Source organism: Poecile atricapillus, chromosome 1 (assembly GCF_030490865.1).
Source record: "Poecile atricapillus isolate bPoeAtr1 chromosome 1, bPoeAtr1.hap1, whole genome shotgun sequence".
Lineage (NCBI taxonomy): Eukaryota > Metazoa > Chordata > Aves > Passeriformes > Paridae > Poecile > Poecile atricapillus.
Genome location: NC_081249.1, coordinates 148,614,151 through 148,641,003, shown reverse-complemented (window position 1 = coordinate 148,641,003; position 26,853 = coordinate 148,614,151). Strand labels below are relative to the sequence as shown.

Here is a 26,853-nt window from a genome sequence, read left to right as displayed (position 1 = left end):
CCAAAGAAATCCGGTTTCCAGGGAGGGACCTTTTGAAGTTTTGATTTGTGTACTTCCTGAGACAGGAGCTCCAGGATGCACTGCAAAACCTATCTTGGAATCTTTGGCCTTGCTCTTAGTTCAGAAAATAGTTTGCGTAATAAGAGTATGATAATCTGCTTTTAAGGAAGAGGAAGATTAGTCACATTAATAGGAAATTACTGCAGTTTAAAACCCCAGCATAATCTTCTAATACACTTCATTGTGACTGACTTCAGTGACATGAAATCAATAACTTTCACTGTTTAGAGTTTTGGGTTTTTTTATGTGTGTGCGTCTTTGTGATAGCTGAGTTTATTGCCAATCTCTGGTATTGACAAATCTGTGTGAGGTACTGGGTACCAACTTAGATTTGGTAGATTATTGCCAAGACAAGGTGTGCTGGGTTAGTCCTGTGGTCTCATTGCATGTTTTCCTAATGTGTACCAGACTAATCAATCAGCAGTAGAGTAACAATTACATGGATATACTTTACTTTCAGTAAAATGAATAATTGCAAGTAGGGAGTTGTGCTTTAATAGGAGAGGGAGGATTGATAAATCACTGGCTAGATTTAGAGTTTTACTGCTTGATTTCTTTTTAGGTGCAGAGTGTTTTGAAACCCAGCCACCATAAGGATGGACAGGAGCTTAATGCTTTGCTGAATGCCCCTCACATGCAGGTAAAACAAAATGAAGCTTCTAATCTAATGGATCTATTTCTTGATGCTGTTTTCAGGGTAACTTACTTTTTCCCTTGGGCTGACTGGGCAAGGATGAATTTTATTCCTCAACCCTCATTTTTCTATTTTCTATTCTCTATTTTCAATTTTTCTAAGATAAGGAATTTGCACTTTCCAGAAACTAATGGAACATTTTAATGAGGTGCAGTGCATGACTGTATTCAGCCCTTGCTATGGTCTATATGTATTACAGGGTAATTTGTATATAAAAAATGTAGCAGTAGGTCAGTGGGAACAGGGCAACACATGAGCTGCTTTGCTTATCTGTTTTTACCTTTAGTTGTTTCATGCTGACCTTGGGGTGGATTAAGTAAATTTTGTCCTGGAATGGTGATGTAAAAGTAGTTTTCACCACAAAACTTATTCTGAGTCTGCAGACACATGCGTAGTAGACCAGTGTCTGGTTTTCTAGTACAGATAAGATAGAAGTACAGTCACAGTTGTGTTCAAAATTGCTTTTTTATTATTTTCCAGTCTGAAAGTTTTGAAAAAGAGTAGGTGCTACGTAGCTGTGATAAGTGATTATTTTATTGCTTGAGTCAGTTTGCAATGTTCTATAACCTGCAGAGACTGTTGAAATTGCAGAATTTCATCTACTGTTTTGTATGCATATCAAGTGTGAAGTTTTCTGTAACTGAGCTGATTTTGTTTAACACTAGGCACTTCTCCTGGCTCATGATAAAGTTGCAGAACAAGAAATGCAACCAGAGCCTATGACAGATGAGAAGATTTATGAGAACGTCAGCGTGTATGGAGGGGAGACGGTTAAAATAGTTCGCATTGAGAAAGCTCGGGATATTCCGTTGGTAAGTACTGGTGCTTACTCAGTTACGTTTAAAGGAAAAGCCTTTTTGTCCTTCCCAGAGTGCTACGAAATGTTTGGAATTCGAATGCGAAGGTAATGTTTAACTTCTAAACACTCTCCCTCCCTCCAAAATGAGAAACAGTCATAGACAGTAAACTTGTGTTTAACTTGAGTTGGGCAGTAGCCATACTACCACATGCAGCCTGTACAGCTTCTATCAGCTTGAGTTTTGACAGATGATCTTGTCAAGAGTCTCGATCCTAAGCTTGCTGCAAGGGAGCTTAAACCTTGTGCCATCCGGGTGTAGGTTTTTTTGGTTGGCTGGTTTCTGGTTTGGGGGTTTGTTTTGCAGTTACCATCTGCTATTTGCATCTTTCAAATAAAAGTTTCCTTAGGACTATGTTTGTAAAAAAAAAATGAATCTTATGGTGTGGAGCCATGAAATTCTTCAGTCTTTAGTGTAGGTTGAAGCAGTAGTTTTTTTGAACTGGAGCATTGCGTGTATGTATCCAAGCTGTTACTTGCAATCTCTTTCAGCATAGTTTTTCCACTGGCTTGGAATATATACAATAGATGGCTTTGAGTTTCATATATGTAACAAATTCAGAATGTGTTGCTACTACACAGGGTGCTACTGTTCGCAATGAAATGGATTCTGTTATCATCAGTCGAATAGTCAAAGGAGGTGCTGCAGAGAAGAGTGGGCTGTTACATGAAGGGGATGAAGTTCTGGAGATCAATGGCATTGAGATCCGTGGAAAAGATGTTAATGAAGTTTTTGACTTGCTGGTGAGTTGGAACACTTCTTGTTTTCTTTGCAATAAATACTCATTTCATAAGTCTGAAGCCTGTTGACTCTGCTTGTCATTTTACTCATATTTAGCCTCAAAAGTATTTTCATTCTGGTAGCCGGTGTTCGTATGTGGAAGTCCATTTCAAGTTTTTTTTCTGATGCATAGGAGGATACTGATAAGTATTAATGGCAGTTATCTGCAAAAATGAAGCCTACAAATGTGGAAGTGTCAAGCTGTTATCTTTACACTTCTAATGGTTTCCAAGAAAAACTTTGTTTAGCTCTGAAAAGCCATAATTTTTCATTGTTGTCTCTGATTCAGTCCACAAGTAATAAATGTGTGGCTGGTTTGGAGGTAATTTTCTTCATAGCAGCTTGTATGGTGCTGCGGTTTAGGCCGGGTTTAGACTGAAACAGTGTTGATAATACACCAGTGTTTCAACTCTTGCTGAGCAGCACGTGCTCGGTGTCACAGTGTCAAAGGCCTTCTCTGTTTCACTGTCTGCTGCCTGCAACTGGCTGGGGTGAGCAAGAGGTTGGGAGGGGACACAGCTGGGACAGCTGACCCAAATTGACCACAGTGATGGGAATGGCCGTGTAGAATCAGGCTGAGCAGTAAAATCTGTGTGGTGAGTGATTGCTTTTGCATCACGTGTTGGGTTGGGGTTTTTCCACTTCACTTGTTAGACAGTTTTTACCTTGATCTGTGAGACTTTTTTCTTGCATTTGGTCTTCCAATTCTCTCCCTCAAACTGCTGAGAGAGAGGAGTGCATTAGGAGCTGGTTGATGCTTAAGTTGCTGGCCAGACTTAATCCACCACAAAATGTATCACACGGGACCTTTATGTGACTAGAATTACTGCTCTTTCACTCCTGAGAAAAGCCCTTTTGTCTAGCAGTTTACTTGCATGGATGTTTTCTTGTCTATTACACCATTCATGACAGATTTATACTTTAGTTTAAAAGCAGCTAGGCAAGAAATCCATCAGGAATTAGTAAATTAGAAGTACTCCCTTTCAAAAAGGCCTTGTGAGAAAAATGTCAAAAGCTGGCAATTACCACTAATATTTTCTGTTGCCCAATTGCATGTCTTTCATGTTTTCCCCTGGTACCTGCTTTGGATCAGTATCCAAGACACCTGAAACCCAACTCTGAATCTTTGGTCCAATTGCAGCAGGCAAGACCATGATGTCAAAGTGGAAACAGAAGAAAATCATACTTTTTTAGAGGTTAATTTATAACTTTGACACAAAACATTGGAAATATCAACTAGGACTTACTTAGCAGGGAGTTTGGGGGGAAAGAAAAAGAGAAACATTTAGTAGATCTTCAAATTACTAGGTTTATGCTCTAGAGACAAATCAGAATCAGGACAAAGACTTAGGTTCAGCTGTAGATTGAATATTGTAGGAAGGACAGACAGCAATATCCATAGATGAGTTGTCTTATGGTACAGTAAGACTGGTTTTAATGGATGGTTTCCATCTTCAGCTGGGCTTCTTTCTAGAATTTTTCACCTATTTCATACAGTGAGATCAAGTGGAAGGAAGCAGATGCAGAAAAGTTTGAGGTTTGGGGGTTTTTGTTTTACCTTTTTAAATCAATTAGGAAGATGCTTACAATTCTCTGAGAAGCCTTAAATGTCCACGGATATTTTGGATCAGATCTGAGATTTGTCATGTTTTGTAATTGTCTCCATTGCCATCTGTGTTTCTTAAAGCCATATTTAGCTAATATGCTTCTGCAAATAGTGTTTTGGAGGTGATTAACAGGTAGTTCAAGTCTGGCAGTTTAGTTCTCTGCGGAGAGCTTATTCTGCTCCTGAGCAGCTCCTGCAGCCTAGGGTTAAAAAACAAAAGGTGTAAAGCCACAATACATTTAGCATAAGAGAAAATCAATTTGCTGAAAATTAAAAACAAAATAAACACAACCTTGTGTAATTTTTAAAATATATATTTTAATGAAACTAATTTAAAATAATACTTTTAATCCTTTATATGTCAAGGATATTTGTAATCTGGAAATGAAGTTCTAAAATGCTTTAGACCCCCCAAAACGCTTCAAACAAGGACAAGAGAAATTCCTTCCTTAGTTTTGCTTCACTGCTTGCTACTTGAGTGATGATAAACTACATGTGACTTTTGGACTAGGCTGTTCACATGATCACTGTGAGATTATATACATTCCTTGTGGAACTATGCATGCTGACTGAAAATAATGGACTTTCCTTTCTTGCAGCCTCATCATGTTATATTCAAGTGACATTTACTTTATTTAAGCCTTGGTTTTGAATTTTTCAAGATACATGTATTTTCTTGTTTTATACAGGATAAAATGTTGTGTTATGTTTTGTAGAATAGTATATAGGAAGTGAAACACCTGTAGGCTTTGTCACAGGTTTTCACTTGCACTTTTTCAAGATATTTTTTATGTGTGCAAACACATTCTGCAAATGGAAGTATATAAGCAAGGAAGATAAAGATAACATTATGTTCTACTTTCTTATCAAGGATGGCTACAGTGTTGGTATTGAACACTTTACACATGTAAGATTTGGGTATGTTAGCTAAGTTTTTAAGCAGTGTTTTGTATTCTTTACTAATGCTAACAGCATAAAATTCTTGTAGAAATTCTTAAATTTGAAAGCACTGTTCCATTTAAACAATTCTAGAAAAATTGCATATTTTTAATATATTTTTTCATTCCTGTGTAGACCCACTTGTTGGTATTGTTGAACAGAACAAGAGAGTATTATCCATTTATCCTAAGTCTCTGCTTGACAGAACAGCAGTTGCTCCATTTCAAATAGAAATAGTTTGTATTCAAGAAAACTGGGTTTTTAAAATCTGGGTATCAATATTTAGCTTTCTAGTCTTACTGAACCACTTTGTATCTGTACTATATATTTTAAACCAGCTAAAGGGTAGATGATGTGCTGTTAGGGACAACGGACAACTTCTAATGGGAATTTTTAAAGCACTCTCTAGAATGTATTATTTATTAAAATTCTTAACCTTAAACCATGTTTTGACACTGTATATGAAGAAACTATTTTTCCTCTCAGGCTGACATGCATGGTACTCTGACCTTCGTATTGATTCCCAGTCAGCAGAGCAAGCCACCTCCTGCGAAGGAGACCGTTGTAAGTAGCTCTACAGGTGTTCTTGTGCTTGGTGGGATGTACTTGGTTTTACTAGTAGTGTGTAAAAAGTCCTTCTGCAGGTCCTTTACACTGTGGAACAAACCCAAAACGTAGCCATTTAAATTGATTTTAATTGTTATCAGACTAACACCTGAATTAATTGTTGAAAATTATTAATGAGCTTAAACCAAAACTCTGAGTACAATTTTAACTCAGTTTCTGAAAGAAATTGTAAAAGTAGAGCTTCTTGTGGTTCTGAGCTTCTTATTTTGAATTTCTGTGTTTTGTGTGTATATATATATAAATATATATTAAAAAATTTGGATTGTCGAAACTTGCAAATATGCTTTTGGAGGAAAAGATAGCTTTAACAGTTTAAAGAAAGAATGCCCAGACATTAATGATTAGTGACAAAATACAGGTGAAACTTAACTGAAGGCCCAGCTAATGGGCTTCAGCCTGTGTATTTATTAGGTACTTTAACCAATCAGAATACCTCTGATAATTTTTGAATGCAGAGAACTTAAATCAGTAGCTGGGGGGGAATTGTCTCCTACAATGGTGAGGAAATTGTGTGTTAAATTCAAGCCTTTCCGCCAAACCTAGCACAGCTGTGTCTTTTCCATTGCTAACCTAATGATTCTATTTCAGCACCTCCTGTATGCCCCAGATAAAGTTTCCATTCTATAGAAGCTTGGAGTTTTTATCTATCATAGCTCTAATGCAATCACAGGAAGACAAGGTTTGATTCTTCAGAAGTCACAGGGCTGTTGCTGTTTTTCTTTTGTTTTAACATTCTATCTTCTACAGATACACGTGAAAGCGCATTTTGACTACGATCCCTCTGATGACCCCTACGTCCCCTGCCGAGAATTAGGCCTGTCTTTTCAAAAAGGAGACATACTCCATGTGATCAGTCAAGAAGATCCAAACTGGTGGCAGGCTTACAGAGATGGAGATGAAGATAATCAGCCATTGGCAGGCCTTATCCCTGGTAAATAAAGCTCTAGAAAAAGCTTGACAATCAGTCAAGTTAGTTATAGCCACACAAGAGCAATGTTCACGTTTTCAAAGACTTGTGTGCTCTTTAATATCTGTTGCCTTAAACATATCTGTGTCTTTGAACCACTTGCAACAGAGCCTACTGTTGGGCATTACCATGTCTGGAGTTAAACACAGAGTAAAGCTACTGCTTTCACTGCCCCTTCCAGGAGCTGCTCTCCTCTTCCTTTATTCCTCCACCATGGGGACTCTGCAGTTTCAGAGTTCCCTCTGCTGGCTGCAGCAGAGATTGTAGGACTGCAGCCCACTTGTTCTCTGGAGATGGGCACAGCTCTGAGGTTTCCTACTTTTTCAAATAAACTACTTGATACAGTACCTATTTATGGTCACTTTTCAGCATGTTTTCCCTTAACAAAGGGCTTCAGTTACTAGTGACAGTCAGATTTCCTTTCTCACTGTTGAGGGCCTTTGGGTAACAGGGTTTTCCGACACTGAAGTCTGTTTATAATTTTTGCATTGGAATAGGTACTGCAGCCTAGTTCATTGAAGATCTGCTGCTCTGTTAAACACAGTGAACAAAAGACTTGTCAAATTCTGTAAAATATCATACTGTAACTTTATGATGCTTCAAGAAGTTGAGAGGAACACTGATTTAAATACAGGCCAATATATTTTAAATCGAAGTTCAAAATATTGAATATAAATAGAATACATTTGACATACAAAAATAATTAGAAAATTACATCATCACAGTGAGGAAACTTACTCTTTCCAGTCCTTTCACTTTTCCAGGCAAAACTCTCTAGTATACTACAAATTCTCTGCAAGCATCTCTTGATGAATTTATTTTTGAAGTAATAAATCAGTTTTGCAGCAATTCTGGTTTCTCTTTTAAAATTTCTTTTGCATGTTAAATTCTACTAGGAACCTTCAGAGATGTAAAAACATAGGAAAGAGTCAAATGAGTAAGTCTTGATGAAAAAGCATGGAAATTATTTCTAAATGTTAATGACTCTTGTGCTTTTTTTAATGCATCAAGGAAAAAGCTTTCAGCAACAAAGAGAAGCAATGAAGCAAACCATAGAAGAAGACAAGGAGCCTGAAAAATCAGGTGGGATATCTGCTTCCCAAATAAAAAAAAAAATCTCCTGTTGCAGTGTTAATTAGTGTTATATGGAACCTTGTCATGGTGGAGTTGTAGAACATTCTCCTGGTGTATTTTTTTTGTAATACAAGTGGGATGATTCTGTGAAATTCTTCATGTAAATACAAGTCTGAATTTAACACCTTGTATAAATCCTGTGGGTTTTTCACAACTATGTGTGATGTAATTAGAATGATGTAGAGAATTTGGAAAGCCCCTTTTGTTGTAAAGAATTTTACCTGCCATGACTTGGTTGAAGTCCTTGACACCTGCTTAATACAACAAAGCATTGTAATCAACAAAAGGATAATATACCTTTTCAAAACTGAAGAATAAATTCAGTCATAAATAAATATGGGCAGAACAGGAAGATTTTTGTTGTATGGGTGTTTGATTGTCATAATTTTTATTTTGGTTAGGAAAACTCTGGTGTGCAAAGAAAAACAAAAAGAAGCGGAAAAAGGTTTTATACAATGCAAATAAAAATGATGGTAAGGAACAACTTTTGTACAGTGTGTGCAATTATAAACAACTATAAAAGATTCTGCAAACAGCCTTGGGAAGAGAATGCTGAAATTTAGGATCTGATGTTAGAAATGTTAGCAGTAATTCTGTGTAAGTAATACTGCGTTGTGTTATAACATTTAGTGAAAGATGTAAAAGTGAAAGGATTTGTAAGGTCATTTAGTGTCTTTATTAAAGATCAGATGATAAGAGAAAGAAACACATAGTTGTTTTTAGGCATCGAAGTACTCATAATTTTACAATGATGAACCAATTTATTACAGCTTTGTAATCACCGCATAATTATATTTCATAAATGGAAACTTTCTTGACAGATTTTATAGGCTACTTATGTTCTTACAAAAGTACTTCAAGATTGGGATGATGGTTGTTGCCAGTGGGTATAAAGTGTTAATCTTGTACTAGAAACTTGGTTTTTTTGGCAAAAAAAGTTGTTTCTTGGGTTTATGCCACTAGTTATATGAAGAGTAGTCAGTGGAAACCTTTTTTTTTTTCCCAAGAAAGGGAAAAAATTCTCATCTTACTGGGCACATGATGATCTTTGGGGTTCTGTTGCTTTGGTGATTCAGAGTAAGAGGCTGTGCAGAGTCAGGAACTGTCTGAAATCTGATACTGCATGCACTGATGACAAGCAATACATGGATCTGGCAGTAGAGTACGTTGTGACTGTTTTATTATTCTCTCTGAAGATTATGACAATGAGGAAATTTTGACCTACGAGGAAATGTCACTGTACCATCAGCCAGCAAATAGGAAACGTCCCATCGTTCTGATTGGCCCCCAGAACTGTGGCCAGAATGAGCTGCGGCAGAGGCTGATGAATAACGAAGTGGATCGCTTCGCCTCCGCCGTGCCCCGTGAGTGTGACAGCAGATAAGGTTCCTCATTCCGAACCTTGGCTGCAGACAAATCCTGTTGTGTTGGAAATAGTAATTAGGAGATTGGGGGTTTGGCGCAGGATATATTGAGCTCTTGAAAGAAGGGGAGTTAATGGAAATCCAGTGTTACAAACAGTGTTCAGGAGACACTATAAGACACGCATTTATATTGGTTTGAATAAAATTGGAGTGATTTACAGAGGTTCAAAAAGAAACCAGGCAATATTACATTCGGCAAAAATTTTTTAATCAAATGTCCTGCGTAAATTTGTATTTAGATGGTGGTGGCTTTAGTGCTCTCCCAAACCACTTGTATTTCAGTGAATATTATATTTTTAATGTCTAATGAACTCTAGATTGTGTTTACAAACAATGTAGCAATATATATTTGTTGAAAAACCACTAATAGCTGTTTTCACATTCAGAACACAACTGCACAGTTAAAACTATTCCTTTTGTAGCTGACTGTTTTTTCTCCCTCTAGATAAAGTAAGAGAGACCTCTGAATTGAGTTTGACAACTTAACCTGACCAAGGACATTTATTGTAGAAAACAATTGTTGGGGAGGGTATGGGGGGTATGTTTGCATGGTTAGCAATATCCCTGCTAAGAGAAAAACTCTTTATTTTCTTCAATTCTATACGTGTATCACCGTCTCAATTTCTTTTTTGTAGATACTACTCGGAGTAGGCGAGAGACTGAAGCAGCTGGCAGGGATTATCATTTCATCTCCAGACAGGCATTTGAGAGTGACATAGCTGCAGGGAAGTTCATTGAATATGGAGAGTTTGAGAAGAACCTCTACGGTACAAGCATCGACTCCGTGCGGCAAGTCATCAACTCGGGCAAGATATGCCTTTTAAATCTTCATACCCAGGTATGGCAAAGCTCTTGCCTGTCATGTTTTAATTGTAGAAGCTACTGTGAATATCTATAGAGATCTGTCTGGTTTATAAAATTAGTGTGTTTTCAAGATCCATATTCATATTTATGCCAGGTTTTCTTTCAGTGATGCTCAGTTGACTCTGTTCAGTTCCTTGTTTGCTAATATGCATATCTTTATCTGTGATGCAGGTGATAGGGGCCTTAGTTTTCACCAGCTTTAAGTATCTGGAAACTATCTAAATTTAAAAATTAATTAAAATAAGATTTGTGTCTCTCCATCTTCCAATTACTCTGTGATTTCTGGGCTTTTGAAGATCGAGAGGACATTGTTTGTGATTATACTTGGAAATTGTATTTTAGGAATGTGCAGTTTCCAAATAGAGTTCAGAAATAAAGTACATCACATCAACAGTATTTAAAAACCATTTAGCTGTGACCTTTCGGTTATGAAGAGAAAAACTATGCTTGCATACCTCAATTTGGAAATTTAGTCAAACATGGTAAGAGGCTGAGTCTTGGAATGCAGCTTGTTTTCTGATACATACGATATGTATGAGGTCCGCTGCTGTTGTAGATGCTGCAAAAGAAGCCCTTAAACTCAGCCATGTCACTAAAATCTAGTAGTATTGAAGCTATAATTAGTCATCACCAGCTGGGACCATGTGATACTTTACTAGCGTAGCTCATGGCTATTGCAAAGCATGTCATGAGATGAAAATTCATAGCTCTTTAAAAATGTATCTTATTCTGTGGTTATAAAAATTTACCTCAGAGACAAGTTGTTTATCCCAAGACAAATCTGACAAAACAGAATAGTACACATACAGTAATAGTGCATCTGATACCTTGTAGTTTAATATTCAAAACAGAAAAGGGTTAAACTGTAATTTTTAAATTAAACTAATACTTAAAGACTCCTCTCTGTTCAAAGCTGATACCTTTACTTAGCATTGTATGACATTTAGTTCAATGTAGCTGACCTTTTTACTGCTTTTGGATACCAAAAGATCTGTTCCTTCAGTTCAGTTATGAAGAATATTCTTGAACAAACTAAATAGTTGAGTTTCATGAAGCTGAAAAATGTTGGAATATAAATTTCGTAGGAAACGGTGTCTGAACTCTGAATATTTCTACAGTTAATTCTGTTGCTGTTAATAAATTGTACAGTTGTTGTGTTTGAGGAGTATATTGTCAATTATAGCATGTGAATAGTACATCAGTAAATGCCCTTTTTCTGGGTGGAACTGTTAAATATTTAATCCTATTTTTGCAGTCACTGAAAACACTACGTAACTCTGACTTGAAGCCATATATTATATTTGTTGCACCACCATCACAAGAGCGACTACGTGCTTTATTGGCCAAAGAAGGGAAAAACCCTAAGGTAAGGTGTCTTAACTTCTTCTGAAACCATGCTGGGTTTGATGAACAAATGCACATATGCTTTCCTTGGGATGGAGACACAGCAATGGTACTGGCAGTTACCCTGCAGCGAACCAGTGTAGCTGTGCTGCAGGTTGGTAGGATGCTTTTTGTCTAAAGAGATGTGAGAGGTATTAGACAAGAGAATGCACTGCTGATTGAGTAATCTGGGGCACAGTGTCTCTGCGCTGGGGCCTCTGTATTTGGGTACAAAAACATGACCTTTTATTTCAAAACTGTGGAATACCCAGTTTTGTCCTCAAGTAAACCTGGGAGTAATTCTATGGAGCAAAGGATTACCAGTTTTCATTTCACAACATACGTGCCTTTGGAAAAGCATTTACTTTATCCAGAACTCTTCATATAAAATTGTTTTAATGCTTGATCTTGTGGGAATCACTCTTCATTTTTAACCAGTCATGTCCAAGATCTGAGCTTAAGAGATTATTTAGTTACACAGAAGTTAGTTCTACAGAATGGACTTAAAAGCCAGAGATTAAACCAGGACATCTGAAAGCTCAGAAAAGTTCCTTATCAGGCTATGGTATACCAAGTACTTACTGCTCAGGCAGTGCAATAGGTTCATCATCAGCTTTTTAACTGAAATTATCCTTTAGTGATTGGTGGGTGCCCTTTGCCACCACAGTAACTTCAAAGTCCTGATTGAGCATAATGCTGTTCATATGAAGGAAAAACAACCTTCCCAGCGTAACTCACAGTTATTCTTGACACGGCTGTTGGACACTCACTGGGATCTGTGGCTGTGTTGTTTTGCTCTCCTTGTTTGATGCAAGGGTGATTTATTACTTGTGTGCAAGATTTAAAGGTCCATTAAAGTCCAAATGTTGAAACAGAGGAAATTTCCTTTCCTCCCCTGGCCTCTGAGTCAAATATAATCATAGTCTTTAAATGGGTGTTTCCTCCTTCATGTTTATGCAATGAAGGAAACTTTATTTTATATAAATATTGCATCTTACGTATGTTCTGGATTTTTATTGCGGTAGTTAAAGGAATCTCTTTGCAGAAAAAAAGGATGTATTTCTTGTTGTTACACTGTGCCTGTTTTCTTTCTGATTAATTTTATTGGAGTTGTATTTATTTCAGTTGGGTACATGCTACAGAGTTAAACCCCTTCTCCGATAAAGAAAAGAATATTTCTTGCATGTATGCCCAAATGTTGCTCTGATTTTTCAAGAGCGTGTAATGACTAAGAAAAAGTCCTAATGGCCTGAAGTTCCTTTTGAAATATCCTCCCTAGAATATTAACTCAAAAATTATACCTGAATGTTTCTTTATACAATATAAAAATAAATTGAGAAAAATAAACACTTTTAGAAAATTAGTGTAAGAAAACATTTCTACTGCTGCCTTCGTATCATTTTTCTACACTACAATATTCTTGCTTTTGACATATTCCCTTCTAGCTCCCAAATGGTGTTTTCCATACTTCTGCAATGTTATTCAGCTAATGTTACGGTGATTTGGTCAACTTAAATGTGTAACTCTCACTGTGTGTGGCTCTCACTGCTGTGTACTGAGCACTTGTCACCAGTGCCTGCTGTCTCCTTTGGCTGCTAGCTGTTGGTAGTGGCAGCAGAATGCTGCCTTGTTCTGCACGGTTCAGATTGTCTTACACCACCTCGGCCATCTCCAGTCTCCTTCAGTGAGATCAATGTTGTGCAATGAGCAGGGCTGGATCTTCCTCATTTTCTTCAGCCTGGGCAGTTATTTACTCTTTGCCACTCATGGCCAATCAGTCAGGATTCTCTTGAACACCCTTAGCTTTCAAATATGAATCACAGTTGAGTGTTCCTGCAAACTTTTCAACAGCCAATAGCAACACCATGAGTGTTTGTGTAAAAAAAAAGAGTTGTTCCCTTTCCCTACTGTTACTGTGGAGGAGAGGCATACACACCTACACTAACTCTGTTTCTGATTGCAGCCAGAAGAGCTGAGAGAAATCATAGAGAAGACAAGGGAGATGGAACAGAACAATGGCCACTACTTTGATACAGCAATTGTGAATTCTGATCTTGATAAGGCATATCAAGAGTTACTCCGGTTAATAAATAAGCTTGACACAGAACCCCAGTGGGTGCCCTCCACCTGGCTTCGATGAGAGCAGTTCCAAGGGACAAACGGACTTCAATCTAGTTACCTTTCCAAGCAGATCATGTGTGGGTCTGCCCAATTCTAGTATAAATGCATGTGAGCTCTAGACCTCAGTGGCAGCATCCTTTGCCAGTGAAATTGCGTATTACTGAAAAATACGCTGTGAGTCAGCTTGTGAGCCAGTTTAACTGATCGAAAGATTGTACAAGTTTTCTTTCTCTGTGGTCTAGAAATGGAGACCATGTCAGTACTAAATTCTAAAGCTTTAGATAGATTTTTTTTTTCCTAGCAACTACTTTTATACATAAATCCACTTTTTTTAACTTAGAATCACCCTTCTGACAAAGATTTTAAGTGTGTTTGTGTGTATATATATATAGTCCATGCTGTCACATAGTTATAAATATGAATGTTATTTAACACTTAACTTAATGACTTTGTGGGACATGATGCTAGGTCAGGAGCATAACTCTACAGATCACTGGGCAGAGAAATAATCTACATGTGAAAAATACCAATGACAAACCTCTCCTGTTTAAAAAATACACAGAATGAAGATGCTGCTCTGGTCTGGAGCTGCCCTGTGAGGCTTGAGTTAATATTTTATTTCTCAAACATTCCACTTTCTAATAGCACTGTAATTGAAACATGTGTATAATGTAAATATTTCGATCCTTGTGTCTTTTTAGTCAGACTTTTAAAATCAGATTTGACTGCACAGTAATTTTAGGTCCAATCAAAGATGACTATTATATTGAACTTCTAGATGTGATATTTTTATGCTATTTTCTTTAAAACATACTGACTGATTGGAGATGTTGTTTTTCACAGACCTGTAGACATAGAAAGGCAGAGGTTATATTTTTGTGAAAATATTTAGTTATAAGACATGCTGCTTGAAAGTCAACTAAAATTCTCATGTTTTATAACAGAATACTGACTAATACAGACTGATGTGCTGAACATGGGAAGACAGTGGGGTTTTTTAATCTCTGCAAATGGTTCATGTTGTGGCTGTTGGACTAATGGACAACTAACTGGAATTAAAATAGCTGAATGTAGCTACTGTGTTATGAGTATTGTAATTCACTAGCCAACATATTGTCCTGCATTTGCTCAGTATTGCAGTGAAAATATGTGTAAAACACTGGTAACTGACTGAGAAGTCACAAGAAAGGGGAATATTTTTAGCGGTTAAAACAGAAAACTTGAAACAAGGGAACAAAAGGTAAGGTCTGTATCCTAATGTGTTCCCTAAAGCAGGAGGGAACATCTCTGAATGCTCAAATGATTCTGGTTGTGAAAGTATTACTACTGTGGCTGTGCATCTGCAGTAGGGCTGTTGTTGCTGACACTAAATGAATAGTAATATCGTGGCTGGTTTGGGTAGCACAAAGAACCTTAACTGTGAATATTTCTTTTAGCCATAGCGTTTCTTTGTTCCTATAGGTAAAACACTGGAGTTATGTCAATGTGTAGTTCACTCCTGTCTAATGTTAAAGGATAAAGTAGTTACTGTTTTCCATTCTGTCTTGCATATATTCTTCTTAAAATGTTAGTGGAACAAATTCACACCCACTGCTAAAGGGCTCAAAGTATAGAGCAGATATAAAGAAATTGTCAGATAACTGTCCTAGGTACTGAACTAATAATCAGTACATTTCTGTATTAAAAAATTGAAGTATAGAGTGCATTCCTATCTTGCTAGAAAGCAAAATTATTTGATGGTTTAATTAATACTTAGGGCTGAACAGCAATTAAGCAGGTAGTGGGGATAAGTAATGATGCTTCAGAAAGAAAATGGGGTAGAAACTTGAGTATCTTAGTTCAAGTCAATGTTAGAAATAATACTGTGCTACTGTTGGCCTAAGGGCTGGATATTCAAATTACGGCTTTTTGCCTCACATTGCAGGCATGTTCTCAGTTTCATCCATAGTTTATGACAACAACAGTCTTCAGGTATATTGGAAAAACTGTATTGATTCTACCCTTTTCAAAGAAAGATGATTACAGATGTGTTAGGCTTTTGGGTATTGAATGTTTCTGGACAAGAAGGTGGAAAGCAGTAGGATATGTTGAGAAAGGTTAATCTAGCTCAGCTATGTAGGTGCTGTCCAAATTCTGCCAGTCACAATCAGCTCAAGGTGGTTGCTGAACCTCCTTAGGTATTCAGTGTTTATAGGCAGCATCAGTCTCAGCAAATCATGCCATTCATGTTATTTCATTGATGTTTGTCTCCCCGGTTTTTCTGAAATGGTGTACAGAATCTGTTTTTATACAAATGAGCTTTTGAATGTAGACTTAAAGCATATTGCTTGAAGTTCAGCTCTACTCTCTTAATTCCCAAGGCACACAGAACTCACTGACATCCATAGAGAGGTGCTATGGTATCTTTTAACCGGTGTTAGCTTTGCATCCTGCAGAAGGGAAGAACCTGAGCAGCACTGAAATATGTATCTGGATGTCCATCTGCTGCCAGCTTGGACCTGGAACTACCTTGTGTAAGAAATTATTCCGTCTTGTTTATGAGAATGCGTGCTAGTTCCCTCGAGAACAAAAGAGCTTACATAGACTTCACTGGTAAAACTCTTCAACCTTATCCCAGGCTTTGTAATGAACTGTATCAGACGAAATAACGGTATCTGCATTTTTACCAGTCCAGATTTAATTAAAAATAAATATTAAATGAATTGCAGAAAAGAATTTTTGAATGTAATTAAATATGACTTTTAAAATATTAGACTGGGGGGTTCCATGCCTTAAATAATTGAGGTAACTTAACTGAGACCTGTGGTTAGCCCCACATTGTACTTTTATACATGTATCTGCACTCTGTATTTTGAGACATCATGAACTGCACACTAATGTAAAAATGTAAAATATTTCTAGATTTAAAATAAATCACTATACAATTTTACTTCTTGTAGTGAATCTTGGGAGTCTTCTTTCTGCCACTTTGGTGGATGTGTGAAACATTCTGTGACCCATCAGTGCCCTACAGAATGTTATGTGCGCCTTCTGACACCATCCTGTGGGAGAGGCAACAACAGGTCTGCAGAGTTCCAGTGTCTCTCTCTCAAGCTTGATCTGTATCTTACAACAGACTATGGACTTAGTATTCAGCTGTGCTGTCTGCAGCTTCAGAAGAGAAATGACCTTATTATTCATACAATTCTAAAATGATTTTTAAAGGTGTTAACAGAAATTTATTCCTTGCAGTTACCTTTCATCTACAGGTAAGTGCTAGATCATGTTTAAAATAAGATGCTTACCTTGAATAGATTAGACTTGTAGTAGTAGAAACCATGAACTAGGATTAGTTCTGGGTTTGCTGATTGCAAACCAGTGTCTTCAAGAAAAAGAACACAACCATTGTGTTCAAGGAATGGATGTGGCACTTAGTGCAGTGGAGTGACAAGGTGGTGATTGGTCAGAGGTTGGACTCAGTGATCTTAGAGGTTTTTTACAACCTAAATGATTCTGTGCTCATGTCTTTAGGAAATAAGTTCTTCAAACTGAGCAGGGTGATAACCTGCTGATCAGCCACTCTCCTGGACTTCCACTCAGCAACCTTGGACATAGAATTGCAGGAAGGATGGACTGCTGTACATTCAACCCTGCTTTGCTTGCCAGCCTACTGAAGCAATGAAGATTTGCAGCAACGTAGCTACATCTAGCTAGATGGCTGTTTCTATGTGCTTTAGCAGGAGGGAGCCACATCTCCTTAGTTACTTATATGAAGCAGTAAAGATTAAGTAAATGTGGGCACAGGCTGTAAGAGATGTGCTCAGTGTGGTTTCCACGTCAGGGGTAAAGGGTGAAGCAGAGGTTTTATTTTGAAATCAACACAACAAGCTTTTAAGACTGTCATCTTCTAGCAATTCGAGCTGGACACCAGGTACTTTAGCAGTTTAAATTTACACTTGTTTCTAGCATAGACAGTACACAAGTTGGCAGAACCTCTAATTAAAACGATGGCTATTTTAGGCCAACGGTAACAATCGTGCAACAAAAATATATCACAGAAGACTGTGGATTTCATGAACAGGTTAGAAAACTAGAGTTCCCTTCAGAGGCGTTTTTCAGCTGTGCCAATACTGGCTCTAAGCAACTTGAATATTACTAGTTCAGCAGCAAAGAATATCACATGCAGCTCCCTCCCTAATTAACATTTTTCTCTGCTTGTACTAGGAAGGGGAGCAATTAGATGAATCTGATTAGGCAAATCCAGAGCCATCCTTCAAAAAATACAGCTATTAACAGTCATTCCTACTAAGTGAAGGAACAGGCTGAACATGGAATAAAGGCTTTCCTGATAATAAAGCATCTGACCCATTTCTGCCTTTCCTCTTATGCTGTAATCAAGTTCCCAGATTTCTAATCTCCCAGGAGAAATCCACAATCCATTCAACTCAAGACTTGGACACCAAATGAGAAGCCACATAAGTATCTTGGAGGCAACATGTCTTGAATTACATTGCAACTGGACATTCTGTATCTTGGGTCCCCTGCTCCATATACACCAACTGTGCAGGGCTACTCAAAGAGGAGGTCTTCATCCTTCTCTTCTGCTAAGAGATTAGCTGGCTCACTTTCCCCACCAGCAGCCCTCCGCAGCTCCCGCTCTTGATCAGACTTTTCTTTCAAGACTTTTTTCTTTTCCTGGATCTTTTTAAGCCTGTGAAGAGACATGCAGAATTCACATTCACATTTATCTGTGAAGCAAATGTGTTTTCATACAACAGGTTAGTAGCTATGCTATACAAGTTGGATTTGATAAAGCTACCTGGAAAAGTTCCACAGGAAACAAAAATTCTGTAATAAATACCAAATTTGGCAAAATGGCAAAAATAAAAGGCTTTTATTGCTAGCTGCTGCAATTGAAAAACTTAACCAAACTATAAATTATATTCTTGATCTTAAACACTGCATTATACTATTCTGCTTGTTTTTAATCAAGTTAATTCCTCTTTCATTCATTTCAGGTTTGACCTTCTTGTTTCAGATAGCCCAGAACACTGACTTTATTTGTAACTTTCAGACAAGTAATTGGTGGGCTCTGAGTGCCCAGCTCTGGAAAAAAAAAGTGCAGTAAGAACGATGTCATGTTTAACAATGTTTGCTACCAGATGTGGTGAACAGTTCTCCTAACTCCTTTCTGAGGAATGGTCTATTTTAGGAAGAGACCAGTCTAGTCTTTTGACTAATCTTTTACCTGTAGAATTCCTCTCGTTCTCGTTCATCCAGTTCTGTGATGATATAAGAAAGAGTACGCTCAATCCTGGGAATAATCACTAAAAAAATATAAATAAGGAAGTTAGGTCTGCTGTTTATTAGCCAGGAAGTTATCTAATACAGTGTACAGATGTTGTTTGAAGTCAATGTAGTAATTCTTTTGGCTAAGGGAAATCTATGTCTTTCATGGAAGATCATATTATTTCCTGATGGACATTCACATTGTTTCAGAGACTTCTGTTCAGTGTAGCACCTTTACTCAGAATTATCTCTGTTTAAAAAGGCCATCATGAAAACAAGTATTGAAATACAACACAATCACAAAAGACACTAAACACAGCTTTAACACCAAACTGAACAAGCTCTGTGTCAGAATCATTTGCTGAAAGAAGAAACCTGTTATCAGCACTACCAAAATTATTTGGAAGGCTGCGGAGAAAACCTTTTTTAAGTCAAATTCTCAGTGATAAGCTGCAGTTAAGGCCTGTATGTTCAAAGAAGTCAGTCTATGAAAAACCATGGAAAAGGATGATTTGGAAACATGGACTGAAAGACATTATTGTGTACATGCAAAAATTATTAAATCCAGGACATCAAAACTCAGCAACTTGAAACAATCAAAGCACTCTGGACACTGCAGCAAAATGAATCACAGCCAATGCTGGGATTGTAGTAGTACTTAAGAAATGTCAAGAAACAAATCTACGAACAAGAACATGAAGAAAAAAGAATTCAGATCAAAGGAAAATACCAGCATATTGACATAAGGACTGTTCCATGCAAAACCAAGAAGTCACCAGCCTCTCCACTGGGCACCACCATTACAGTTTTAAAGTTTGTTAGAGTGATTTAAAGTTAAATATATTTTAGTTATTTGAAGTTTATTATGCTAGCTATTGGAACATCTTAACACATAGAAACATCAAATCTTTTGCTTCTAGTTAACAGGCTTCATCAGTTAAGTCATAGTCACTAGCAGGGACTGCAGAATGTTTGTGAAACTTTTGTCCTGTAGATTCTTAATACAATTTCTTGATTGCTCTCTCATGTTTGCCTATTCATTTATCTCTGTGTCCTCCAGTCCATTCCACTGGGCTTTTAATTTTTTTCTTTCTTGTCAATATGCTTAATTGTAATGCTTTCTAGAAAGCATTCTTGAACTGGTGACATGTTCCAGTGAGAAAGAGTGGCTTCCTTGACCCTGCTCCTCATCTTGCATAGAGACAGAAAAAGGTTATGCATCCCAAATGGAAAAATACTCACCATGTTCAATTGCATTCACACGTCTGTTTGTTATTTTAATGGCTTCATCCAAAGTAATAAAGGATGTCTGATGGAATGAAATTAAATAATTAATACATAACAAGACAAATTCAACATTTCCACCAATTCTGTACACAAAACCAGATAGCACTTGAAAGCCAAGTGTATAATGTAGCTTTACAAACTATGTCCTTGATAGAAGCAGAATGTTTTCTACTAATGTCACTAGCATACTGAATACCGCATATTAGTGGTTATAAATACCAACTCTTCAAAATAGTTTCTTCTTAGCATTAAATAACAAGGATTTCTCTGATGCAGTAATTCGGCTAAAAAAGGTTTGCAACTTTGTACAGCACTGATTAAGCAACAGCTACTGAGAGATAATAACTTTCATTTTAGGAAAGTGAGAAAACAATGATCCTGGTTTTTTTAACTCCCACCAACCTGTAATGAGGCCAGCTCCACAAGCAACTCCACAGCTTTGGCATAGTTCCTCTTCAGCTTAGCCAGCTGTTCTCCACCTCTGGCCAAGCCAGTCAGCTCATAGCCTGAAAAAAAATGGTTACTATTGCTATTATAGTGTTTCCTTATAGATAACAATACACACTACAGAGATATAAAGAGCTCATCAAGTGAGGAGCTAAAGCCTTTGCCCATTAACAAATTGTCTTTATAGTGGTTTATGTTGTACATGTCTCTAGTAAGACTTAGAAGTCTCAAAATCTGGAAATACAAGTCTTCTCATCTGAAAAATTCACTGATTTATGAAAGTAGAATCTGTTAGAGTCCTTAATAATCCCTCCATGTCACAGGACCAGGGCAAAGCATCAAAGGAAATAAGTACCCCTATGTCTGTGATGTAAACTGACTTACCATTAAGACATGACAATATTTCTGTATGAGCATGGAATAAGTACATAAAAACAGAATTGGGTTGTACTTACTGTCTCCTCCTTCCTGGTAATGCTCAAAAACTGGCAAGGTTACACCTGACAGGAGCGAACAAAAATGCAGGTAAGACACATAAAGGGTTACAGACTTACTAAGTACAGCTCACTATTACCCCATTTGCTTCTAATTATGTAATGTCAGAAGCTTTGTTGACAAAATATTCCTACATAGCTTGGAACAATTAAGTCATTCTGGTTCTGACACGGAACTTCAGTATTGCGTTGAGTTTGCAGAGATCAAGACACATGGAAAATTCAGGGAAGTATTCTGGTTTATTCAGTTTTATTATGTTTCTGTTTAGTAATATGTTCCCTTTGCTTAAAGAATATTTTAATCTTTCAATCCTGTTTTATCTGTCTTGGTTTCTTCATAGACAATTGCTTGAAATTTATTTAACTTTGAGGCTTAACTCCTGATCTGTTTTCCAGTAAAGCTCTATGGAAATGATGCTTTGTCCAAAGATTCAGAAATTGGACTGCAGTTTACACACATTCATTTTATTTTATGAGCGGTAACTAACCAAATACAAAAATCAGCTGTATGTGAACAGACCAACAAATTACAAGTGTTCCTACTGTTAGGTAGGTAAGAAAAAAGGGAGACAGTGTTTGGATACATTCCTCCCTATTTCCAAGTGTCCTATCACAAATCCCTTAAGAGTTGAAGTACTCATGGCCTGGAAAGGAGTCACCTGCTACATTGTCTTTTTTAGCTCTGATCTTGACTTGTGCTTTGTTCACATTTTGGATCACAGTGGTACTGTAAGGAAGAAAACACAGATCTCAATCAGGAAAGTTGAAGTGGTTCATTAACTCATCATCATATACAAGTTGAATCAGTTATCAAATAGCTGCAAGGACCTGGAAAGTGTTGTCAGCTCAGTTCTCTATGCAAGCCATTCCACAGTCTTCAAAGCTAACACAGAAGCTTTGAAAGAAACAGGTTTCCAGCAAAGTTTGGAAACTATGCAGAGTCTATGAAATGTAACTTTAAAAATGTCTTAGATCAAGTTTAAACAGCTGAAAAATTAGCCAGTTATCTGGCAAATTATTTTAATAACATTGAGTCTAATCAACCTGTAAGATTTCTTTCACAGTGAAAGTAATTTCAAGGCTTTAAATGCAAACCAAGGCCACAAGATTTTGTTCATTTTAGTTTCTAGGTATTTGTTCTTTCAGACCATTAATGAGTTTATTTACCCACTAACTACTGTATTAACAAACTTGGACTTGTACAACAATTCATCTTGAAGCATTCCAAAGTAACTTAAGGTCTTCCAAGAACAGGTCACTACAACTCCTCTGCTGAAGTCCAGTTTACTTACAGGGTGGAATCTGACTTGTTTATAGCTAAACACAGTGACTAGTTAGGACAGGAAACTGCACTATATCCAAATGGAAGGGCAAAAAGACCTTCCTTCAGCAGCATGCAGATTACTACTGTGTCTGATCACTTGGCCCTTCTCCATTACTTGGTAGTACCATCAGCTGAATCTCAAACACTTCCCCATGCACACCTGAATGAATTACACCAACCCTAGGCAGAGCTGTAATTTATTAAAATATTAATTGTATTTAAAGTATCCTGCTGGAGGAAAAGGATTTGTTTCCCCTCTTGCATACACCCCTCTCTAGCCCTTGTGAGACAAAGGTTAGCAAGGCAGGAGATAAGAACAACTGGTAAAATCACTGTGTGACTTACTGGCAGAAAATACCACACATCACATCTGTCCCTCGAATTCACAAGACCAAATTAACAAATTGTCCAATACTCTGATATAAATTCTTGCTTCCCTACATTTTTGATTCCAAGCTGCAAAAAGCAACACCTTCTCAAACCAAAGACAAAACCAAAATTCTGTTAATCTTTCCACTTATTTAGCTTCCAATGGAATGTATGTTTTCATCATACAAGTTGTCTCCCTCCTCCAGTGATGTCTCACACCTTTACATAACACAATTCAGTTCCTCCTGTCCACTATCATCCTTTGTTAGGTGCCTTTAAGAAATTACCTTTTTCTCCAAAAGAGAAAATAATAATTTGTTGATAGGTCTTTCCCATAGGTAGGCCATCCTCATGGAAGCCCAACAATCCTCACCTGAAATCTCCTGCTGTGAACTTTGCCTCAGCAAGTGAAAAGGCAGCTTCTCTCATCACCTCACCCATCAGCATCTTAGTCTGTTAAAAAAAAAAAAAAGGCAGCATATACAAGGCACATTGTTACTCCTTTTCCAGGATAAATAACTAGCAGCATCAAGAGAAGAAATGGAAGAGAATGAGAAAGTCCTATATAGACAGCTTACTCTCAAACTGGAAACCATAATTCTCGGGTGACTGGCAAAAAAAAAAGGAAATATTTCAGCTGTTTCATTGTAGAACTCAGAAACAACAAAAGATTTGTCTTAATCATTAAATTCTATTACATGGGGGTTAAATCACAACAGTAACATGGCTCAGTAGGAAAACACTCTTCTTTCACATTGTATGGAATCCTATGAGACAGCTGAAGTTGTTTTTCAACATACAAATATATGCAGCTTTGTGAAGCTGCACGCTCCTCCCACTCCGTTTTTTCCCAATTTTTACAGATTTGTAGCCCTTATAGCTAAAAACCTTGCTATTGAGAAACACCAGCCTTTGTGTGTCAGACAGTGTCTAGGAAGCAATGCCAGAGTGACAACAAAGGACCACTGCAAACCATGGACATTGCAGGAGCTGTAGCTAAAACAGTGCAACTAAACCCATCAAATATGCCAGAACAGAACAAGTAGTAGGCTCTACTGACTATCTCAGATTTGTCATCCATGTTACAAAGGAAGAAGGAGGACTGTGTTCCTTCCTAAAAGAACAAGCCCCATCTGGACAAAACTGCTTGCTAGTGTACCTAGTCATGCAGGAAACATTACAGATATGCAGTATCCCCTCAAACCAGATAAAGCAACAAAAATGGGGCTACAGAATGTGTTCATACCAATCCTAAAGTATTTGGCAGCATCACAGCTAATTCCCTGTAATACAGAAGAGATGATAGGGAACTTGGGACACCAAAGAAAGCAGAGGCTTAGACTGTCTGGAAAGAGGTGAACAATACTAACTCTTCCAAGTTCCTGTATCATTTCAGCCAAAAAAACATAATTCTGTTCATGTGTTCTCAGTAGTCTCACAAAAAACAGCCAGAAATTTGTCCTATATTCCAGCCTATCTAATGAAGTTAGAACAGGAATGCACAACAGACAGAGCAGACAGATTTCAAGTAGTGAGCCAAACAAAGGCTAGTTTACCTACCTCAATAATTTTCTTAAGGATCTGCCTGAATCGAAGCGTCAAAGCATCAGATTTTTTCTTTAAGAGGTTACGACCTGTTTGGGCTCCTTTCAAACGAGCCTTCATGATGGTCTGAGCCCTGGTAAGCAGAGGAATAAAGAAAAAACATCCTGCATTGTCTGAAGGGACTAGGAAAAAAAACTTCTGTGAAGTTTTCTGACATGCATATGACTGAAATTATGAGGCAACCAAGAAACACTGTTGTGGTAAAACAAGATGTCCCCTTCAGGACAGAATTGTAGATTCCCATGTAAAAGCAAGGGAATTTATCTCCATCATCACTGAGAACTACAAGGTCTGTGAAGTCAAAGCTCATGGAAGATTGACAAGACATACTGCAGTGCTTCCATAATAGGAAATAAGAGTTTTCATTTTTCTTCATGAGTTAGGAGCACTAGAAATCAAACTATTCCAAACACCATCACTGTGATACTGGTATTGCTTTTTTTTACTGCCATGTCACCTTAAAATCAGACAACACAGCAAATTATTCATGTGGTCATTACTGTTGATGCCATGTTCTGATTTTACAGAGCAAGAAGATGCAGCACTTCTACATTCTGGTTTTCCTTAGCTTCATATGCTGCATAGAGATTTACAAGCTATTAAAGACAATGAAAAGCAGCAACAATTTAGAAGGGATATTAGTGAGTTAGCTGTAGCTTTAATTCCAGTAGCACACTCATAGGTTTCTTGTATGAAATTAGGAACTGTACTACTTTCTACATGCAGCCACTGTGCACAAAGGACACCGTTCAAGCCAAGCTCTTACACACTTCCTCTCTGACCTTGGAAAAAATAAGTGTAATTAAGATTCTATCTATACAGTGGAATCCATTACTGGCCACATCTACTGGCATGTGATGAGAATAGCTCCATTAACATCTACCAAATATGTATAACTGAAAACCATGAATACTTTATGAATGTTTATGATTTAAAAAAATTAATCAGACAGTAAAAAGGCAACTTTACTTTCCCAACAAGCAGGTGTCTGTCATCACCTTGAACTAACTTGTTTGCTCTGTTCACCATCTGCCAGGGACTGGCTGGCCTTCTAGTTCAAGCAAGATCTCACTTGCTCTGAGAGTGCAATAAACAAAGTTTGTTTACTCTCAAGGAAACTGAGCAGTTTCTGGAATTGAAGATATCCAGCACAGAAGAGGCTCATACCAGCAAGCCACTTTGTAAAACCAAAAAACCCTGAACCAACATGAAAAATAAACCTCATTAAATCCTTTTCTGTCAGTTAACAAAATTAATTGTTGCAGACACAGGTCATCTCTGTTTTGCCATTCTAACTTACATTCGTTTGGGAACACCACCCACATTATTGTCTATCACCTTGTTTGAAACTGGGCTTGTAAATATTAGGCCTTTGTACATGACCACCCTCATGCCACAGTGACACATCACCTCACAAATCCAGGCAGCTTTCAAGAGTGACTGAAGTGTCCCCTCCTTGGACATCTAAACTGAGTGAAAAATAGCACTAGCAAAGAGCAGGAGTGAGACCAGATGACTTAGTGTATGCAATAATTCATTTCTGTGTATGCAATAATTTATTTCTAAACTAAATTTCAAAACAGAACTTTTACCATGTAACGTATTAGTCTTTCCATATAAACTGTTATTTTATATGTCCTGAGCTCATACAGAGTGAATAATTATTATTTTATGTTTGAGGTTTTCTGTCCTGCAAGGCACCCTTTTTATTATGAAGATTACATCCAGGCATCAACCCACTTTTATGCAAAAAGGTTTGAAACAGCCTTTCACCTTAAAGCAGTCTGTCTGTCCTGGAGGGTTCCAAAGAGAAATTGAACAACGTTATTAAACCTGTTTTATTTGATTGTTTGCATTTGTTCCAATGTTGGCAGCTTTCTCAGCCTTCTCAGGAGACATCTGATTTCATGACAAATAGTTTGCTGTCTAGATCTGGAAAATTACCTGACTGTCCACTACACTGGGAGCACTTTACTTCCTTATTTTTTAACACTTTATGGCCAACCTCTCGTACAGCACTATCGTCTGTTGCAAAATTAAGGGAAGCTGTGGCTCCATTTGTCCATTTTTCCTGCACATACATTCTACAAATTGTTCTTTTTAAAGAAAGGTTTGCGTAAGGACTAGATTTTAAAAACCACACCCGGCATCTCGGTGCCGGGCGCTGCCTCGGCGCTCTGAGGACTGGCAGAGCTGCTGCGGAGCCAGGGAGCAGAATCTCAAGTTCAGGAGCAGCGGCCCTCAGCTGCTCCATCACAGAGCCGGGGGATCCCCGCTCGGCGGCGCAGCGCGCACACAACCGCCGGAACGACTCCCAGCGCCGAGCCCCGATGAGGAGCCCTGGGCGCCCCGACAGCCGCCGCTCCCGCCGGCACGGAGCCCCCGCGCTCCCCCCTCGGCGCTATCCCGACCCGTCCCGGCGGACACTCACATCCGAGAGGGGAAGATCTCGATGCGGTCCTTGGCCGACATAGCTGCGGCGGGGCCCGGCCCGGCTGTCGCCGCTGTCACCGGCGGGGCCCGGCCCGGCTGTTCCCGCTGTCGCCGCCGCCGTCACGTGACTCGGCCCCGCCCCCGCGCGAGGCCGTGCCCGCGCGCAGGGG

At 38.1% G+C, this 26,853-nt stretch overlaps 2 protein-coding genes across 4 annotated transcripts in view; one reads left to right on the top strand and one right to left on the bottom strand.

The window, feature by feature from the left end:
• Positions 1 to 16,385, top strand: part of PALS1 (protein associated with LIN7 1, MAGUK p55 family member) — a 55,621-nt gene extending 39,236 nt beyond the window's left edge. For all 3 annotated transcript variants that reach the window (XM_058829937.1, XM_058829939.1, XM_058829938.1), the window contains 11 exons: positions 623 to 700; positions 1,420 to 1,566; positions 2,193 to 2,354; positions 5,423 to 5,500; positions 6,311 to 6,494; positions 7,542 to 7,613; positions 8,066 to 8,137; positions 8,861 to 9,028; positions 9,724 to 9,926; positions 11,208 to 11,318; positions 13,299 to 16,385. In XM_058829937.1, the coding sequence (XP_058685920.1) occupies positions 623 to 700; positions 1,420 to 1,566; positions 2,193 to 2,354; positions 5,423 to 5,500; positions 6,311 to 6,494; positions 7,542 to 7,613; positions 8,066 to 8,137; positions 8,861 to 9,028; positions 9,724 to 9,926; positions 11,208 to 11,318; positions 13,299 to 13,475 (1,452 nt within the window). In that variant the 3' untranslated portion in view covers positions 13,476 to 16,385. The remainder of the gene's footprint in view (positions 1 to 622; positions 701 to 1,419; positions 1,567 to 2,192; positions 2,355 to 5,422; positions 5,501 to 6,310; positions 6,495 to 7,541; positions 7,614 to 8,065; positions 8,138 to 8,860; positions 9,029 to 9,723; positions 9,927 to 11,207; positions 11,319 to 13,298) is intronic.
• Positions 16,386 to 17,279: 894 nt separating this feature from the next.
• On the bottom strand, positions 17,280 to 26,839 carry ATP6V1D (ATPase H+ transporting V1 subunit D). The gene is made up of 9 exons (XM_058829942.1): positions 26,682 to 26,839; positions 24,206 to 24,323; positions 23,019 to 23,098; positions 21,612 to 21,679; positions 20,914 to 20,958; positions 20,414 to 20,517; positions 19,967 to 20,033; positions 18,684 to 18,762; positions 17,280 to 18,146 (listed from the first exon to the last, which is right to left on the bottom strand). The coding sequence occupies exons 1-9, from the start codon at positions 26,720 to 26,722 to the stop codon at positions 18,005 to 18,007; spliced, it is 744 nt and encodes a 247-aa protein (XP_058685925.1). The 5' UTR covers positions 26,723 to 26,839; the 3' UTR covers positions 17,280 to 18,004.
• Positions 26,840 to 26,853: the final 14 nt, after the last annotated feature.

Excerpts from the sequence above, each read along its gene's own strand:
- ATP6V1D (XM_058829942.1), bottom strand. The coding sequence starts at position 26,722 with ATGTCGGCCAAGGACCGCATCGAGATCTTCCCCTCTCGGAT. Across the intron at positions 21,680-23,018 it reads TTCACAGCAGGAGATTTCAG|TACCACTGTGATCCAAAATG; the intron begins GTGAGGATTGTT and ends TCTTCCTTACAG. Across the intron at positions 20,959-21,611 it reads TAAAAAAGACAATGTAGCAG|GTGTAACCTTGCCAGTTTTT; the intron begins GTGACTCCTTTC and ends CGCTCCTGTCAG.